This window comes from Sphaerodactylus townsendi, linkage group LG02 (assembly GCF_021028975.2).
Source record: "Sphaerodactylus townsendi isolate TG3544 linkage group LG02, MPM_Stown_v2.3, whole genome shotgun sequence".
In the NCBI taxonomy this organism is placed as follows: Eukaryota; Metazoa; Chordata; class Lepidosauria; order Squamata; family Sphaerodactylidae; genus Sphaerodactylus; species Sphaerodactylus townsendi.
The window spans coordinates 178425009-178442585 of NC_059426.1; the positions used below are offsets into that span (position 1 = coordinate 178425009).

General features: G+C 48.7%; 1 protein-coding gene across 1 annotated transcript in view; it reads right to left on the minus strand.

Annotated features, from left to right (window-relative positions):
• LOC125427112 (mitogen-activated protein kinase kinase kinase kinase 5) overlaps window positions 1-17577 on the minus strand; it is a 62275-nt gene that overhangs the window by 5646 nt on the left and 39052 nt on the right. Inside the window, exons 4-12 of the mRNA XM_048486183.1 lie at window positions 17434-17498; window positions 16502-16557; window positions 14647-14694; window positions 14513-14555; window positions 12308-12380; window positions 11464-11595; window positions 11261-11327; window positions 4369-4371; window positions 1692-1707 (exon numbers count right to left, since the gene is read on the minus strand). Coding sequence (XP_048342140.1) covers window positions 11261-11327; window positions 11464-11595; window positions 12308-12380; window positions 14513-14555; window positions 14647-14694; window positions 16502-16557; window positions 17434-17498 — 484 coding nt within the window. The 3' untranslated portion in view covers window positions 1692-1707; window positions 4369-4371. The remainder of the gene's footprint in view (window positions 1-1691; window positions 1708-4368; window positions 4372-11260; window positions 11328-11463; window positions 11596-12307; window positions 12381-14512; window positions 14556-14646; window positions 14695-16501; window positions 16558-17433; window positions 17499-17577) is intronic.

Sequence of the window (17577 nt, forward strand, 5' to 3'; positions counted from 1 at the left end):
TTCTGGGTTTTTTCCTTGCTGAGAAAACCCCCCAGGAAAAAAGGTGTTTTTTCCCTATGGCTTTAACATTTCCAGAAATGTTATGTCTCTACTGCAGATTGTGTTGCATCGCAATATTTACAACTGCGACATCTGTTGACATCTAAAGAGTGCCCTGCAATACTAACAGTGCAATCCGAGGGAGAGTTACTCCAGCGTAAACACGTTCACTTCAGTAGGCTCAGACTGCGTTAGCTCATGCCTAGAATTGCACTGAAAGAGAACTATTATAATAACCAGTGTACAGAAACAGAAGAGAACAACAACAAATGGAAAAACAAGATCCAAGAAACCAAAGGGAAATTCAAAGCACGGTTAGGCACACTGAAAGATGAACATGGAAATATATTAACTGACCAGGACAAAATAAAGACAAGATGGGAACAAGACGCTGAAGGGAAGAAAAGAAGAAGAACCTGCAGTTTTAGAAAGTCAAGTTAAAGCTACAGTGAAAGCTATGGGGAGAAACAAACCATCAGGAATAGACAGGACATCGATAGAGTTATTCCAAGCCACAGGAATGGAGACCGTCAAAATCTAAACAAGAATATGCCAACTAATCTGGAAAATAAAGCAATGGCCCACAGCCTGGAAATGCTCAATTTACGTTCCAATTCTGAAACGAGGAGACGCCAAAGAGTATCGGACCATCCCATTAATTCCTCACGCAAGGAAATAGATGTTCAGAATCTTACAAGGACTGGTTGTTGTGGTTTTTCCAGGCTGTGTGGCCGTGGTCTGGTAGATTTTGTTCCTAACACAAGGTCTACCAGACCACGGCCACACAGCCTGGAAAAACCACAACAACCAGTTGAATCCAGCCGTGAAAGCCTTCGACTTACAAGGACTGTTACCATAAAGGGAGCGAGCTGGGTTCGGAAAAGGAAAAGAAATCATACTGCAAATTTTAGTAGGTTGTCGGAGCGCACAAGAGAATCTCCAAAGAAAGTCAACTTGTGTGTCATAGATGACAGCAAACTTTTGGGCTGTGTGGATCATTAAAAGCAATAGTTGGTTTTAAAAGAAATGGGTGTGCCGCAACATCTGACTGTTTTAATGTGCAACTGTTCTCTGGACAAGGGGCAACTCTTCGGACAGAATATGGAGAAACAGCAAAAATGGAATAAATCAGAGCAGGTAATCCAGTGTTCTGCTACCGGTAGAGGCAGGAACTAAACTGAGGAAAAGGGGGTGGTCCCCCGCCTAACAGGAAGCAGGAAAAAAGTTTATTTCCTGCCTCCCTGATGGAACAGTGGGAACCACTGTTCCGTCTATATGCAGGATATATCATAAGGAAAGGTGTATTAGATTTTGATGGAGGTGGGGTGAAAAGTGGAGGAAGGGACACTAACAATTTGAGATATGCAGACGACAACCACAATACTCGCAGAAAAGAGGAAGGATCAACGCATCGACTGACTGTTATAAAGGAAGACACAGTCTTCAGTTTGCAAGACCTGAGCGGGGCTTTTAACAATAGGGCAGTTCAGAGAACATTAATTCATGCGGTCGCCTGACGACTTGATGACACCTGGCACATTAACAGATACATCTGCACTGGTTAGACCTCACCTGGAATATTGCGTACAGTTCTGGGCACTGCAATTCAAGAAGGACATTGACAAGCTGGAACGGGTCCAGAGGAGGGCAACCAAAATGGTGAAAGGTCTGAATTCCATGCTCTACAAGGAGAGACTAAGGGAGCTGGGGATGTTTAGTCTGGAGAAGCGAAGGTTAAGAAGTGACATGACAGCCACGTTTAGATGTTTGAAGGGATGTCATGTTGGTGAGGGAGAAGCTTGTTTTCTGCAGCTCCAGGACCAGGAGTAATGGGTTCACGGGGAAGGAAAAGAGATTCCACCTAAACATCAGGAAAAACCTTCTGACTGACAGGGCTGTTCAACAGTGGAATTCACAGCCTCCGAGAGTGGTGGAGTCTCTTTCTTTGGAGGTTTTTAAAGAGAGGCTGGACAGTCATCTGTCAGGAGTGCTTTGATTGTGTCTTCCTGCATTGCAGGGGGTTGGACTTGTCTCTTCCAACTCTATGGTTCCACATTTTTCACTTGGGCACATCACTGAAACCCTTGATTCCGGATCATTTGCAAACAAATTAATAGCATCCGTTCTAACACTGGCCCTGGCTTGCTTCACTCGGTTTTTGAAAGCTCCTTTCATACCTACCTCCTGCTTCATCAGATACTAATCAGACACTGCTCATCCTCCTTTTCCAAGATTTCCTAAGTGGAGATGCTGGGAATTGAACGTGAGAGGGCTGGGTTATGATACCAAATTATGATACCAAATTATGTAGGGTGGTGAGAACCACAAAGGATTGCGAAGAGCTCCAAGCGGACCTTGATAAATTAGGTGAGTGGGCTAAGAAATGGCAAATGCAGTTCAATGTAGCAAAATGCAAAGTGATGCACATAGGTACAAAAAATCCAAACTTCACATACAAGCTACAAGGGTCAGTGCTATCAGTCACAGACCAGGAAAGGGATTTAGGCGTCTTAGTTGATAGTTCCATGGGAACTATCAGTGCAAATGCCTTAACAGTCCAGGTGCTCGGGAGCAACAGCCGCAGAAGGCCATTGCTTTCACATCCTGCATGTGAGCTCCCAAAGGCACCTGGTGGGCCACTGCGAGTAGCAGAGAGCTGGACTAGATGGACTCTGGTCTGATCCAGCAGGCTAGTTCTTATGTTCTTATGTTCTTATGGGTGACAACACCACTGAACTATGAACCCTCCATCTCTCATCCCTGGACCCCACATACCCTGTTTCCCCGAATATAAGACATCCCCTAAAAATAAGACGTAGTAGAGGTTTTGCTGAAGTGCAAAATATAAGGCATCCCCCGAAAGTAAGACATAGCAAAGTTTTTGTTTGGAAGCATGCCCGACGAACAGAACACAGAAAAATAAGACATCCCCTGAAAATAAGACATAGCGCATCTTTGGGAGCAAAAATTAATGTACTGTCTTATATTCGGGGAAACACGGTAGCATTTTCAGGGAGATTTTGTTTTTGAAAAAAAAAATTGGCAACTGTAACAGTTCACTTCTTTATTTCCAAAAAAGGAGAAAGGGAAAGAAGGTCCCTGCAACTATTATGCAAACAGCAAAACCATCTGCGACAAAAAGAATGCGGTTTCAACTCTCCGGGTGCTGGAAAATGCAGCTAAGTGTAAGATCAAAACAAAAATTGCTACAGGGTAGCCTTTTGGAGGGAGAGAGAGAGCATGAAATACACACACATGCATATGTAGACACACGGAGGGATTAATCCACGGAAAACTACCAGCACTGCACAGCCAGGAGAAACAAGAAAATGCAGAAACGAGAAACCACCAAAGGGGAAGAACAACTGAGCATCAGCTCGTTGAGGGGCGAGCGTTTCATTTCTAGCATGAGCCGGCTTCCCTGGAAAAATGCCTCTGGCCTAAAAACCTCTTCCTTGTATGGTCACACATCATCAGATCTGTCTTTTTAAACAATGTTCTTGTGGCTTCAAAACAGCCGAGCGATTCTCTGTCCCGCCACCTGCTAGCTGTGCACGAGATTCCTCAGAAAAGTGGAGACGGAGCAACTGACACACAAAGGATTACCCGGGGTGTGTGCTGGACAATACAGCCAAGGACACAGAACACCCACCACAGCGCAATAAAAATAGAGTTTGACAAAAGGGACTGAGAGGACTTGATCTCGGATGAGAGAACGGCAGGAATGCACAAGTCACGAAATCGTTTCCTCCTCTCCCCTGGCTTCCGCCCTTGGCCCTGCTCACTCCCTTTCTGAATCTGGCCTGCTTTCTCCTGGATCCCACCCTCCCCCCTCAACTCCCCTGGTCTTCTCCCATCCCTCTCACTTCTTCCTGCCCACAGAAATCTGCTTCAATGTCCATCTCAGGGTTATCCCACCTCTTCCTCCAAGTCGCTATGAGACAGGATTGGCCAACTGGTTATGGCTGAGTGGGAATTCAAAGATGAGTCCAAGGGGCTTGGACAGATTTATGGAGGAGAAGTCGATCTATGGCTCCCAATCTTGATCCTCCTTGATCTGAGGTTGCAAATGCCTTAGCAGACCAGGTGCTCAGGAGCAGCAGCAGCAGCAGCAGAAGGCCATTGCTTTCACATCCTGCAGGTGAGCTCCCAAAGGCACCTGGTGGGCCACTGCAAGTAGCAGAGTGCTGGACTAGATGGACTCTGGTCTGATCCAGCAGACTCGTTCTTATGTTCTTATGAGTCCCAACAGATCTAGTCCAATACATCAACCGCTTCACCCTACTGGCTCTTCGATCTACCTTTCCCTCACCTTTATTTCCAATGCACTGCCTCATTTTTCACCTTTAGATTCCCGGCCTCCCATTGCCTCAGCTTCCCCAGACAAGCGGCCTTATATTGAATCAGAATCTTGCTCCATCAAGAAGAAGTAGTTTGAATTTATATCCCACTTTCCTCACCTGTAAGGAGACTCAAGGTGGCCTACAAGCTCCTTTCCCTCCCTCTCCCCACAACAGACACCTGGTGAGGCAGGTGGGGCTGAGAGAGTTCGGAGAGAACTGTGACTGGCCAAAGGTCACAGCAGGAATGCAGGAGTGCGGAAACACATCTGGTTCACCAGGTAAGCCTCAGCCACTCAGGTGGAGGAGTGGGGAATCAAACCTGGTTCTCCAGATTAGAATCCACCTGCTCTTAACCACAACACCACGCTGGGCGGTCTTGTCTGCTCAGACTGGCAGCAGCTCTCCAAATTCTCAGGCGGAGGTCTTTCACGTCACCAACGACCTGACCCTTTTTTAACTGGAGATGCCGGGGATCGAACCTGGTACCTTCTGCATGGTAAGCAGATGCCCTGCCACTGAACTACAGCACCTCCCCACTCAGCAGCCGAGTGTTCCATGAGTCCCCTTGGCGGTTCCGCCCAGCCAAACCGACCCTTCACTTCTCTGACACAAGCATTCTAAGCATTTCTAAGCATTCCGTAATCTGCCAGTTCCATGACATCACAGCACCTCAGCCAATAGGGACCGGCTCTGATAGCCAAATAAGGATTTAGCACAAAGCACTGTGGCAAAATTCCCAGTGGACGTGTTAGTGCTTCTTGACTGGAGAAGGAAGAAAGGAGAGCTGTAAAGGGGGGGGGAGGCGGGGGAGGGACGCCACAAATCACCAGGGAAGGGGCTATCCGGTGCTAACAGTTTAAGAGGTCATCACCCCGGCAATTAAACAAAGGCAAGGCAGAGAAGCAAGTTCACGGGAGGACAGATTCCCACTACAAGGTAATAAATCCTTCTAGTCTGGCCTGGTGATACCATCTGAAAAGAATTTATGAGAACTTCTGAGGAGCCAAAGTGGAGGCATAGCAGGAGACCGTCTTTCCCAACTGCTAGATGCTTCCAACGCTGGTTCTACCTTCTTTTTTTTTTAAATTGGTTGGAAATATAGCATCCAGACCCACACTTGGTCAGCCTGCAGGACAACAGGCACGGATTTTCCTTCAAACTGAAGGAGATACCAGTGGGATAGAAAATGCATGGGATAGAAAATGTTGACAGAGAGAAAATTTTCTCTCTTTCTCACAATACTAGAACCAGGGGGCATCCATTGAAAATGCTGGGGGGAAGAATTAGGACTAATAAAAGGAAACACTTCTTCACGCAATGTGTGATTGGTGTTTGGGATATGCTGCCACAGGAGGTGGTGATGGCCACGAACCTGGATAGCTTTAAAAGGGGCTTGGACAGATTTATGGAGGAGAAGTCGATCTATGGCTACCAATCTTGATCTGCCTTGATCTGAGATTGCAAATGCCTTAACAGTCCAGGTGCTCGGGAGCAACAGCCGCAGAAGGCCACTGCTTTCACCTCCTGCAGGTGAGCTCCCAAAGGCACCTGGTGGGCCACTGCGAGTAGCAGAGAGCTGGACTAGATGGACTCTGGTCTGATCCAGCTGGCTTGTTCTTACCTTCTTAGTGGCCCTCATTGATTTATTTAAAATGTTCTAATGCTGCCATTCTACCCGATCAGGACTCCAAGGCAGCACACGTTAAAACAGAAACACTTAAAAAATTATAAAATAAATAATTAGAAACAAACAAGCAACGCCAGAACTAGAGAGGAAGGACAACTGGGGATACGTCAAGCAAAACAAAAAACTCTTCGCCCACTGGCGGAAGATACCAGTAGAGGGCGGCAGACGAAACTCCCTGGGTAGGAAGTTCTGAAGTCTTGGCGCCATGACTGAGAAATCCCTTTCTTAGGTTACCGCCCTCCCAGCCTCTGATGTTGGGGGTGGGGGGGGGGGAGAGTGGGGACCAACTGATGTAGGACCTTAGCAGATGGCTGGAATACACAGGTAGGTTCACACGGGAGAAGGCAGTCCTTAATATGGTTTCCAAACTTCCATTCGCCCAGTAAATTGTGCATAACGGTAATGCAATGGTGTAGTGCAGAGGTCTTCAAACTATGGCCCTCCAGATGTTCATGGACTACAACTCCCATCAGCCTCTGCCAGCATGGCCAAGTGGCAGGGCTGATGGGAATTGTATTTCCTGAACATCTGGAGGGCCATAGTTTGAAGACCCCTGGTGTAGTGGTTCAGAGAAGGTGGGCTCTAATCTGGAGAACCAGGTCTGATTCCCCAATTCTCCACATGAGTGGCAGATTCTTATCCAGTGAACTGGATTTGTTTCCCTACACCTGACACCTGTTGGGGGATCCTGGGATAGTCACAGTTCTCTCTGAACTCTCTCAGCCTCGCCTGCCTCACAAGGAGTCTGTTGTAGGGAGGGGATGGAACGGAGTTTGAAAGCCACCTTATGTATCCTTACAGGAGAGAAAGACAGGTTATAAATCCAAACTCTTCTTCTTCATAACAGCTGTGCGGGGGGCAAAGTTACATAATTCTGACATGTCTTTTTCTCGACGATGATGTCACTATGCTCCGATTGGCAGGAAAAGGAGCAGGTGGCCAGGTGACCCGTACAGCGCACCAAGAAGCTCAGAGCGTTGGATAAATCCAAGCTGGTGGGTTAATTTTTCAGGCACACTCAGTTTCTCTTGTGAGATACTAACATATTTCTGGTACAGTCTGGGAACTACTGTCATTCTTTTTTTTAATACGAAGGAATCTGAACTATTTCTTTCCTGCTCTTGTACTAGCCAAGATCTGAGTTCATGTATCACAGCAGCTGCGAAGGGGCTTTTTGATGTATTTAGAGAATTTCCACACTGCTGGTGCAGGGAACTGCTTGAGACAGCTTGCAAATGAAATAAAATCAGGACGCCGACAGGCCAGAATGATCAATAACAAACAAAATGGAGGCATGACTCGGAACCCAGTTGAGTTCCGAGTCATCTTCAAGGTGTTGGTGTTAACTTTTAAGGCTTTACGTGGATTGGGACCTTCGTACCTTCGGGACCGTCTTACCCCGCATGTCCCAGCTCGGTCTCTGCGTTCAGCAGAGGCCAATTTGCTGGTTGTCCTTGGCCCCTCTATGATGCGGCTGGCCCATGCCCCTGCCTGGCGGAACAGCCTCCCTCCATCTGTCCGGGCCCTGCGGGACCTTGGTGAGTTCCGCAGGGGCCTGTAAGATGGAGCTGTTCCGCCGGGCTTTTCGGGGGGGGGTCGGCTGCTGAGGGTGCCCCCGGTTTCCTACCTTCCTCCCCCTTGTTCTGTTTGTTTCATTATGTGGCCCGTTTTAGTGGGGGCCTTTTGGGTTCCCCCAGAGGGGTTTGGTTTTAGTTCTACGGATGCTGGTTGTATTGCTGTTTATTGGTTTTAATAAGGAGACAGGGCTTGTTTTATATTTGTACCGGTTTTAACCTTCCCCTGTCTGTATATGTTGATTTGACCACCTCCCTGAGCCCTCTGGGGAAGGGTGGTATAAAAATCCAATAATAAATAAATTAAATAAATAAATAAAAAGGTAACAAAATTCAGCAGCCTAAAATGTTATTCAAAAACCAGGTCATAAACAAATCATAAAAAGAGCTGAACAACACTAGACCAGTGGTGGCGAACCTATGGCACGGGTGCCAGAGGTGGAACTTAGAGATCTCTCTGTGGGCACGCACGAACTGAGTCGCCCCCCCGCACATCTAGGCTGGCCTGGGCCGCTGGGCTCCATTATTAGCATTAAACCGAAGACCTAGTTTTGGGGAAGCAGTGTAGGTAACCCTGTTAAGCACTGTTAAACCCCACTGATTTTCATGCGAAGTACTAAAGCACAATCCTTTACCTGGGAGTAAGCTTGGTTGCTGGCAATGGGGATTGCTTCTAAGTAAACCCTCCTAGGGTCGTGATTCATCCGTTGGAAGAGTTGCACGGTTGCTTCAAAGCAAAGCCACCAAGCTTACTCCCGAGTAACGCACGCCTCGGAGCCAACCGTTTTTTCTAAACTAAAACCTAAGTATTCAGGTTAAATTGCCATGTTGACACTTTGCGATAAATAAGTGGGTTTTGGGTTGCAATTTGGGCACTCGGTCTCGAAAAGGTTTGCCATCACTGCACTAGACCAGGGGTCGGGAACCCGCGGCTCCCGAGCCGCAAGCGGCTCTTGGCTGCTTCCCCTGCGGCTCCCGGCGTGGCTGCCCCTTCCCGGGCAAGACCAGGCAAGGCAAGCAGGTGAGCGAGTGAAGCGGGGGTGGGGGCAAGCGAGTGAGTGGGCGGGAGGCGGGCAAGTGAGCGGGGGCGGGCGGGCAAGCGAGCGAGGGCGAGCGAGCGAGCGGGGGGGCGAACGGCGGGGGCGGGCAAGCGAGCGAGGGCAAGCAGGCGAGGGGGCGGGCGAGGGCGAGCGAGCGAGGGGGCAGGGGGCGAACGGCGGGGGCGGGCAAGCGAGCGAGTGGGCGGGGGGCGAGCGAGCGAGTGGGCGGGGGGCGGGCGAGCGAGCGAGTGGGCGGGGGACAGACAAGCGAGTAAGCGGGCAGGGGGGCGGGGGCGTGCGGGCAAGCGAGCGAGGGAGAGCAAGTGGGTGAGGGAGGGAGCGGGCGGGCAAGTGAGGGCGAGCGAGTGGGCGGGGGACGAGCGGGCAAGTGAGCGAGGGCAAGCGAGTGGGCGGGGGGCCCCGGACAAGCGAGTCAGGGGGCGGGGGCGTGCGGGCAAGCGAGCGAGGGCAAGCGAGTGGGCGAGGGAGGGAGCGAGTGGGCGAGGGAGGGAGCGGGCGGGCAAGCGAGTGAGCAGGCAAGCGAGCGGGGAGCGGGCGGGCAAGTTTAGCCGGGGCGGGCGTTTGAGCCGGGCGGGCGGGCAAGCCGCAGCCGGGGCTTAGGGAGCAGGCGGGCAAGCCAGCAAGCTTGTGCAAGCGGGCGGGCGTTTGTGCAAGCCGGCGGGCAAGCGAGCCGGGGAGGGCGTGGCGAAATGAGCCGAAATGGGCGAAACAGCCGAGCCGGGCAAGAGCGGGCGGGGGGGGAGTGGGGGCGAGCGGGCGGGGGGCTGGCAAGTGAGCGAGCGGGGGGCAAGCAAGCAGCGAGTGGGTGGGCTGGAAAGCGGGTGGGGGCGAGCTGGCAGGGGGGGCGAGCGGGCAGGGGAGGCGAGCGAGCCAAATGGCTCTTTGAGTGAAAAAGGTTCCCGACCCCTGCACTAGACAGTCACAGATGGATCTTTCCTGTGCCCAAAAAGGTTTTGAGATCGTTAATGAACCAGAAAAGCAACTTCAATTACTTTCCACCATCCATGGGCCATTAGTACAAACTGACAAGAAGCCATTAATTTATAAGGTCAGAAGGCACAAAGAACAGCTTGCTCTATGCAAAGACATTAAAAAAGGTTATTTAACTATAAGAAAAATATATATTAAAATAGTGCATAGGTGGTATTTAACACCAGACAGAATTCAGAAAATAGGAAAACATCATTTACAAAGGATGCTGATATATAATGGTACAAAAGGTTCTCATGTTCATATATGGTGGTCATGTCCGGTAGCAGGATGGGTTTAAGGCATGAGAATACGTTCGAAAAGAGAAACTATCACACGCTACTTAGGGCATACTGCTAGACAGCTGAAACTGAAATTGAGCACGTTAGTTTTTCAAAAATAGCAGCAGTTAAAAATACTCCCATTACCAATAGTTTGGATCCGCTCTGATTCATTTTGCTGATGAGCAAGATAACGGCAATTAAGCCAACGTGTTGAGAGGAACAAGATTTTGCTAAGATTTGGCAACCATTCATTAAGCCAGAGCAAACAACAAGGAAAGAAATGTTGAAGTGTCTATGATTCAAGTATGTTATGCATTGCTAAAGTTCACGTGGTTTGATTATCTAGATTTTCATATTGGTATATTATCTGTAAAAATAAAAATTGACAACACGGGCTTAAAAAGAGCTAAAAAAAGGATTTTAGTTTAATGTATTGTCGAAGGCTTTCACGACCGGAATCACTGGGGTATTGTGGGTTTTCCGGGCTGTATGGTCGTGTTCCAGTAGCATTTTCTCCTGACGTTTCGCCTGCATCTGTGGCTGGCATCTTCAGAGGAAGATTTTAGTTTTAAATTTCTAGTTTTAAATTTCTGGGTGTTATGATTAAAGAGGACTTGACCTGGGGCGTTCAGACTGTCGCGGTGGTTAAGAAGGCCCAGCAAAGACTGTACTATCTGAGACTTTTAAGGAAACAACAACTGAATGGAAAACTCCTGGTGTTCTTTTACCGCTGTGCTATAGAGAGTGTCTTAACCTACTGCATCTGTGTATGGTTCTCCAGTTGCACAGTGGCAGATAGGTAGGCGCTCCAAAGGGTGATCGCTACTACACAGAGGATTATCGGCTGCCCTCTCCCCTCCTTGGAAGAACTCTATAATTCCCAAAGCCTAAAGAAATGCCCAAAATATTCTGATGAGGGACCCGCCCTTCATCCCAGCACACTCTTTTTTTTTGAACTGTGACCATCCCAAGACGATGTACGAGGTCTATCAAAACTAGGACAAAGAGGCTTAGAGACAGCTTCTACTCTAGAGCTGTGGCTATGCTGAACTCCGTGGCTTTGTGTTGATGTGTTTGGGGCTGTGTAGGGATGGGTGGAGGAAGGGGAAAGTGAGGATGGGGTATGAGTCTGAAATTGTGTGCATCGAGGAATGCTGCTGTAAATTTCGTTGTGCGTGCACAATGACAATAAAATGCTTATGCTTATGAAAACCCACAACACCCCAGATTTTAGTTTATTTTTTATCACAGAGGAAACATTTGGACAGAGCAGCAGTACGACGAAAGAAGGGAACCTCCTGACTTACCATTTTGTCTTCTCCTTTAGCTTTGGCGGTTGAAAGTTGCTTTTGGACATGAGAAAGAGGGCCCTGAAACAGAAAGAAAAAGTTTATAAGGCCTGGCAGGGCTCCCTTTCTTGCAGTGCTTCCTTTCTCACAGTTCTGGTGTCTGATTCTATGCTGCCACCCAAAAAGGAAGGGGAGGAGAGTCCATCTGCCCACTGACCTCATGGGGTGAAGGTCGAACATGGGTGGCTGCAGCTCCCCCAGTTCAATGGCCGTTATGCCCACGGCCCAGATGTCGCACAGCTGGTTGTAGCCACCGTTCTTCTCCACAGCTGCCACTTCCGGTGCCATCCTGAAAGGCAGATAAGATGATCACCCGACAGTCCCAGCTGTGAGGACTTTCCCTTCCCTGAGTATGTTCTCAGGGCCCACGAAGGTGAAGCTGGCATGTCCAATTCGTGATTCCATTTGTGTTGACTGAAGTGGGTCAGAGGGACTATAAACAATGGCACCTGACTTGCTTCCTGGCAGAATTCAAGGTGCTGTTGTTGACCCTTAAAAGACGCAGATGGCTTGTGGACAGCATAATTTAAGGGCTGCCTTTCCTCGAATGGGGAATCAAAAATGTGAATGAGAACCCACCCAACAACTACGGTCATCTTCAGACCCCCTGTTTCTAGTGCCCCGTCTTATGAAATTGGGAGGATGGAAGCCCAGGAGAGAAGAAGAAGGGTTTGGATTTAAATCCCCCCCTTTCTCTCCTGTAAGGAGACTCAAAGGGGCTGACAATCTCCTTCCTGCCCCCCGCCCCCAATAAACACCCTGTAAGGTGGGTGAGGCTGAGAGAGCTCCAAAGAACTATGACTAGCCCAAGGTCACCCAGCTGGCATGTGTTGGAGTGCACAACCTAACCTGGTTGACCAGATAAACCTCCACAGCACGCAACACTCTCTGCTCACTTCATCCTTTGCCACCTATTTATTTCAGAATCTTTACAGCACAGTCTGGAAGTCCCAGCTCAGCCTTCCAGACTCTCGCGCAAATAATCGCAAGGGATTTATTACCAGTAAGGAGTGCCAATGAACGATTTCCTCTTTGCGATGGTGGCGGTAATTTTTGCTGCTACGCCGAAGTCAGCTGCAGGAGAAAGAATGAAAGATGGCTCTTTCGTTTCCATTTATTATTTTTTTCATTGATTGAAACACATCAACTAGCTGCCTTTCTATCTTGCAAAAACCAAGGCAGTGTGAAATGCAAACAAAACATTCTAAAAATACACAAAGATCATGATTGAAATTTTGCCAAGACATCTATGTGAAAAAGGCAAACTCTATGCTGGGGATAATTAGGAAAGGAGTTGAGTCACGCCTTTGTATAAAGCCGTGGTGCGACCGCACTTGGAGTTCTGTGTTCAGTTCTGGTCGCCACATCTCAAAAAGGATATCGAAGAGATAGAAAAAGTGCAGAGAAGGGCAACAAGGATGATTGAGGGACTGGAGCACCTTCCGTATGAGGAGAGGCTGCAGCGTTTGGGACTCTTTAGTTTGGAGAGGAAACGTCTGAGGGGGGATAGGATTGAAATCTATAAAGTTATGCATGGGGTAGAAATTTTTCTCTCTTTCTCACAATACTAGAACCAGGGGGCATTCACTGAAAATGCTGGGGGGAAGAATTAGGACTAATAAAAGGAAACACTTCTTCACACAACGTGTGATTGGTGTTTGGAATATGCTGCCACAGGAGGTGGTGATGGCCACTAACCTGGATAGCTTTAAAAGGGGCTTGGACAGATTTATGGAGGAGAAGTCGATCTATGGCTACCAACCTTGATCCTCCTTGATCTCAGATTGCAAATGCCTTAGCAGACCAAGTGCTCAGGAGCAACAGCTGCAGAAGGCCATTGCTTTCCCATCCTGCACGTGAGCTCCCAAAGGCCCCTAGTGGGCCACTGCGAGTAGCAGAGTGCTGGACTAGATGGACTCTGGTCTGACCCAGCAGGCTCTTTCTTATGTTCTTATGGAACTCCCAGTTCTCAAACTCCCCCTGGGGCAGAGGAAAGGGGGCCCCCTACTGTGGGAGGCACGGCTGACAGTCAACCAATGTGAAACACCAACAAAGCCTGCCATCGTTGCCTCCCTGGAAGGGGAAGAGTGTGTGAATAGAGCAAGGAAAAGAGGGTGAGGAGATATTGTTATGAGACAACACGTCATTTCTGTTCACTAGGACTATGGAAAAAGTGGGTGGTAAGATTATATACAAACTATCGCCTCTATCTTCTCTCAAGGTTTTAGGTGGGTAACTAAATGCTCACTATTCCACTCTCTCTTTGGTGGAGGAGAAGGAGGAGGAAGAGAAGGGGGAGGAGGAGGAGTAGTTTGGATTTATACCCCCACCCACCTTTCTCCCCCATAAAGAGACTCAAGGTGGCTTACAAGCTCCTTTTCCCTTACTCTCCTCCCTTGTGGGGTAGGTGGGGCTGAAAGAGTTCAGAGAGAACTGTGACTGGCCCAAGGTCACTCCGCAGGAACGTAGGAGTGTGGAAATACATCTGGTTCACCAGATAAGCCTCTGCCACTCAGATGGAGGGGTGGGGAATCAAACTCGGTTCTCCAGATTAAAATCCACCTGCTCTTAACCACTACCCCACACTGGTTACAGGCCCCTGCTGGCTTGCCAGGCATCAAGTCCAGAAACTGCATTTCCATTCTTTCCTGGATCCTTCACATCTCTAGACAGATGTAATATTTAAAGAGAAATCACAGCAGGTTTTTCAGACCAGTGGTAAGACTTTGGCTTCTTCCTGTTGTGCTCACTGCATGCCAGACACACATTCTGTCAATTCACTGGTGCGGCTGTCAGCCACTTCCCTTTCCCCGCCAGGATTTGGGGGAGGATATCTTATCTTGTTGGTTTTTCTACAACAGGACATGCCCCCTCCCTGTTCATTTGTTAATTCTTTACCTTCCTTAACCTGGAAATATTTTTTTAAAGGTTACCAAAGCACTCTGGGAATTGCATCACAAGTTGACATGAAGAAGTCACAAGTACTGGCCAATTGGTGCTGACCATGTCCAGCTTTGGCTGTTAAAAACAAAACGCTCAGTAGGGAGGATGAAAAGATACATTTGCACTGAATCTGGGGAAAGTGTGTAACCCCTATGTTAAGAACGGGAAGAACCAGAAAGGGGTGGAGACCTGGTCCCGCTGCTCTACAAAACATCAGATAGGTTTTCACTCTTAAGGAACTTAAGGAGAGATAATTCACTTACCCAACTTAATGTCCCCGTGGTCTGTTAATAAAATATTTGCACCCTTAAAAAGAGGGGGAAAAAATCTTCATTAAATCCATTGCTGGAAGTTATTTTTCTACACTGGAAACGTTCTCCTTGAGGAATTCACTTACCTTGATGTCCCTATGCATTTTCCCTTTCATGTGCAAATAAGCAAGCCCCTAAGAAGAAGAAGAAGTTAAAAATAAGGACATTTTTCCTACAAAAATTAATGCAAGCCTGTAAGGTAGGGGTTTGTATGGTTCTATCCTGCTGTATGGCACTCCCGATATTCATGGACTACAATTCCCATCAGCCCCTGCCAGCATGGCCATAGGTTAGCCACCCCTACTAAGGTAGCGGAGACTAACCACCCAATGCTGTGGGTTTGATTTGATTTGATTCATCTACAACCTGCATTTCTCCACAATGGGGACCAAAGCAGTTCACATCATTCTCCTCTCCTCAATTTTATCCTCACAACAGCCCTGTGATGTAGGTTAGGCTGAGAGTGTGTGACTGGCCCAAGGTCACCCAGAAAGCTTCCATGGCACAAGCAGGGATTTGAACCCAGACCCATCCTCGATACCCTTAACCACTACAACTCACTGGCTCAAGAAATCCGTCACCATTCCAAAATAGTTTTCCGTGAAAGAAAAAACATCATTTGAATGTTGCACCCTGGGCTCTAAGATGCCAGCAGCTCAGCCTCTGCAAGACTGAGGGCTGTCCTACCCGTGACAGTGAAGGAGGCAACAGAATAATGGATACCATCTTTTCCAAAGGTGAGCGGCATTCATCTAGTCCAGGGGTGGGCAATTATTTTTTCCATGGGGCCGCATAAGAAACAGAAAATATTGTGGAGGGCCGGGCCAAAAGGCAGGGGGGCGAGGTGCTTTTGAAAGCCCCGCAGAAGCCGGCAGCCAAGGCAACCGGCTTCTGCGGGGCTTTCAAAGACGCCTCGCTCCCCAGCAAGGCAGGGGGGCCAGTCAGGGTCATCCGGCGGGCCGGATAATGCCCAGGTCTGATCTAGTCTGAATGCTCTCTGAGGCATCACTGGACTCCAAGCTGTTCTACTGCAGACCAGCATGGCTACCTTCTGAAACAGCCAGACATAGGACCCAATGTCATTCTTCAAGAAGAGGAGGGAGGGAGGGAGGGAGGGAAGAGAGGGAGGGAGGGAAGGGGGGGAAGGGAGGGAGGGAGGAAGGGAGGAAGGGAGGAAAGAAGGAAGGAGGGAGGGAAGGAGGGAAGGAGGGAAGGAAGGGAGGGAGGGAGGAGTTTGGATTCATACCTGCCTTTCTTTCCTGTAAGGAGACTCAAAGTGGCTTACAAGCTCCTACCCCTTCCCTTCCCCACAACAGACACCTTGTGAGATAGATGGGGCTGAGAGACTCCTGAGAGAACTGTGATCCAGCAGGTCACCCAGCAGGAATGCAGGAGTGCGGAAACACATCTGGTTCACCAGATAAGCCTCCGCCACTCAGGTGGAGTGAGGAATCAAATCTGGTTCTCCAGATTAGAATCCACCTGCTCTTAACCACTACACCACGCTGGCTCTGACAGTAGCTACCCAGTTCTGCTTGAGCTCAACTGTGTGGCATGTGGGCCTCCTGTCAAACAGCAAAAGTCTAACACATTTCACACGGAAGCAACTTTTGTGAGAAAGAGACTAATTTGTATGATGCACGAGTGGTGAGACTACGTGACACATCCACACAGCCATGCGTGCAAATATATGGGCACTTTATAGAAAGGCAGAATACAGGCACTTTATACAGGTACTTTATGCAAAGGCAGAATACTGGTTCACCCAGCCCCAAGACTGATGGTCACCTTTTTCCCCATCCTTCCTTGCCAAAGTTAATGGAGACACATCTGGATCTCCCCTCTTTTGTTAAGGTATTTAAAATTGCAATTCACCACTCACTGAAAAATCTCAATTTTTAATGCTATCGCAACCCAGGGCCGCACACACGAGTAGCTCACCTGCAAAGTCTCTCTGCACACGTAGGCAATCTGCAGCTCCGCCAGTGGGCCAGTGACTGGAAGAAAAATAAACTTATAAAACGATCGCAGTGTCAAGCCCTGGATGCAAAACAGTTAGGACAACTACAGGCGAAAGACAAAAGGAGCATCCAACTTAGAGCGGATCTTCTAGGTTGGGTTGGTGGGCTGAAGTAGACAGGAGAAAGGACGAATCTGGCGGTTAAATCCAAGCACATGGGTTACTTAACCAGACTAAAGCCTGCTTCCAGTAGCGGCTCATAGAATTCATATTCTCAGAGACTGCTGGCAAGAGCCTTTCCCCATTATCTGTCCCCAGCATCTGCTTCTTGTAGCTAGCCTGCTTCCCTATACACAGGTTGGCACAGAAACACACAAAAAGCACTAATCTACTAGCCACAGGTGCCAAACTTGCAGCCCTCCAGATGTTATGGACTACAGTCCCCATCATCCACTGCCAGCATGATGGGGATAAGAGTGCAGAAGAAGAAGAAGAAGAAGAAGAAGAAGAAGAGGAGGAGGAGGAGGAGGAGGAGGAGGAGAAGGAGGAGGAAGAAGAAGAGGAAGAAGAAGAGGAAGAAGAAGAGGAAGAAGAGGAAGAGGAGGAGGAAGAAGAAGAGGAAGAGGAGGAGGAGGAGTTTGGATGTATATCCTACCTTTCTCTCCTGTAAGGAGACTCAAGGCGCCTTACAAGCTCCTTTCCCTTCTTCTCCCCACAACAGACACCTTGTGAGGTAGGTGGGGCTGAGAGAGTCCTGAGAGGACTGCGACGGGACCAAGGTCACCCAGCTGACATGTGTTGGAGTGTGCAAGCTAATCTGGTCAGGCCCTCCCCTGTAGATTCCCCCCCCCCCCCGTTATGCTCAGAAAGGTGGGATGTGAAAAACAAAACATTCGGGTGCATTTCCAGTTACCGTGATAAATGTCCTGCAGGGATCCTCCTCCGCAGTACTCCATGCAGATCCACAACTTCTCCCGACTTCAAAACAAAGGAACATTTGCCAGAATTAATCCCATGTTCACAACCATGTTTACAACCATGTATGTCAGTGGATTCA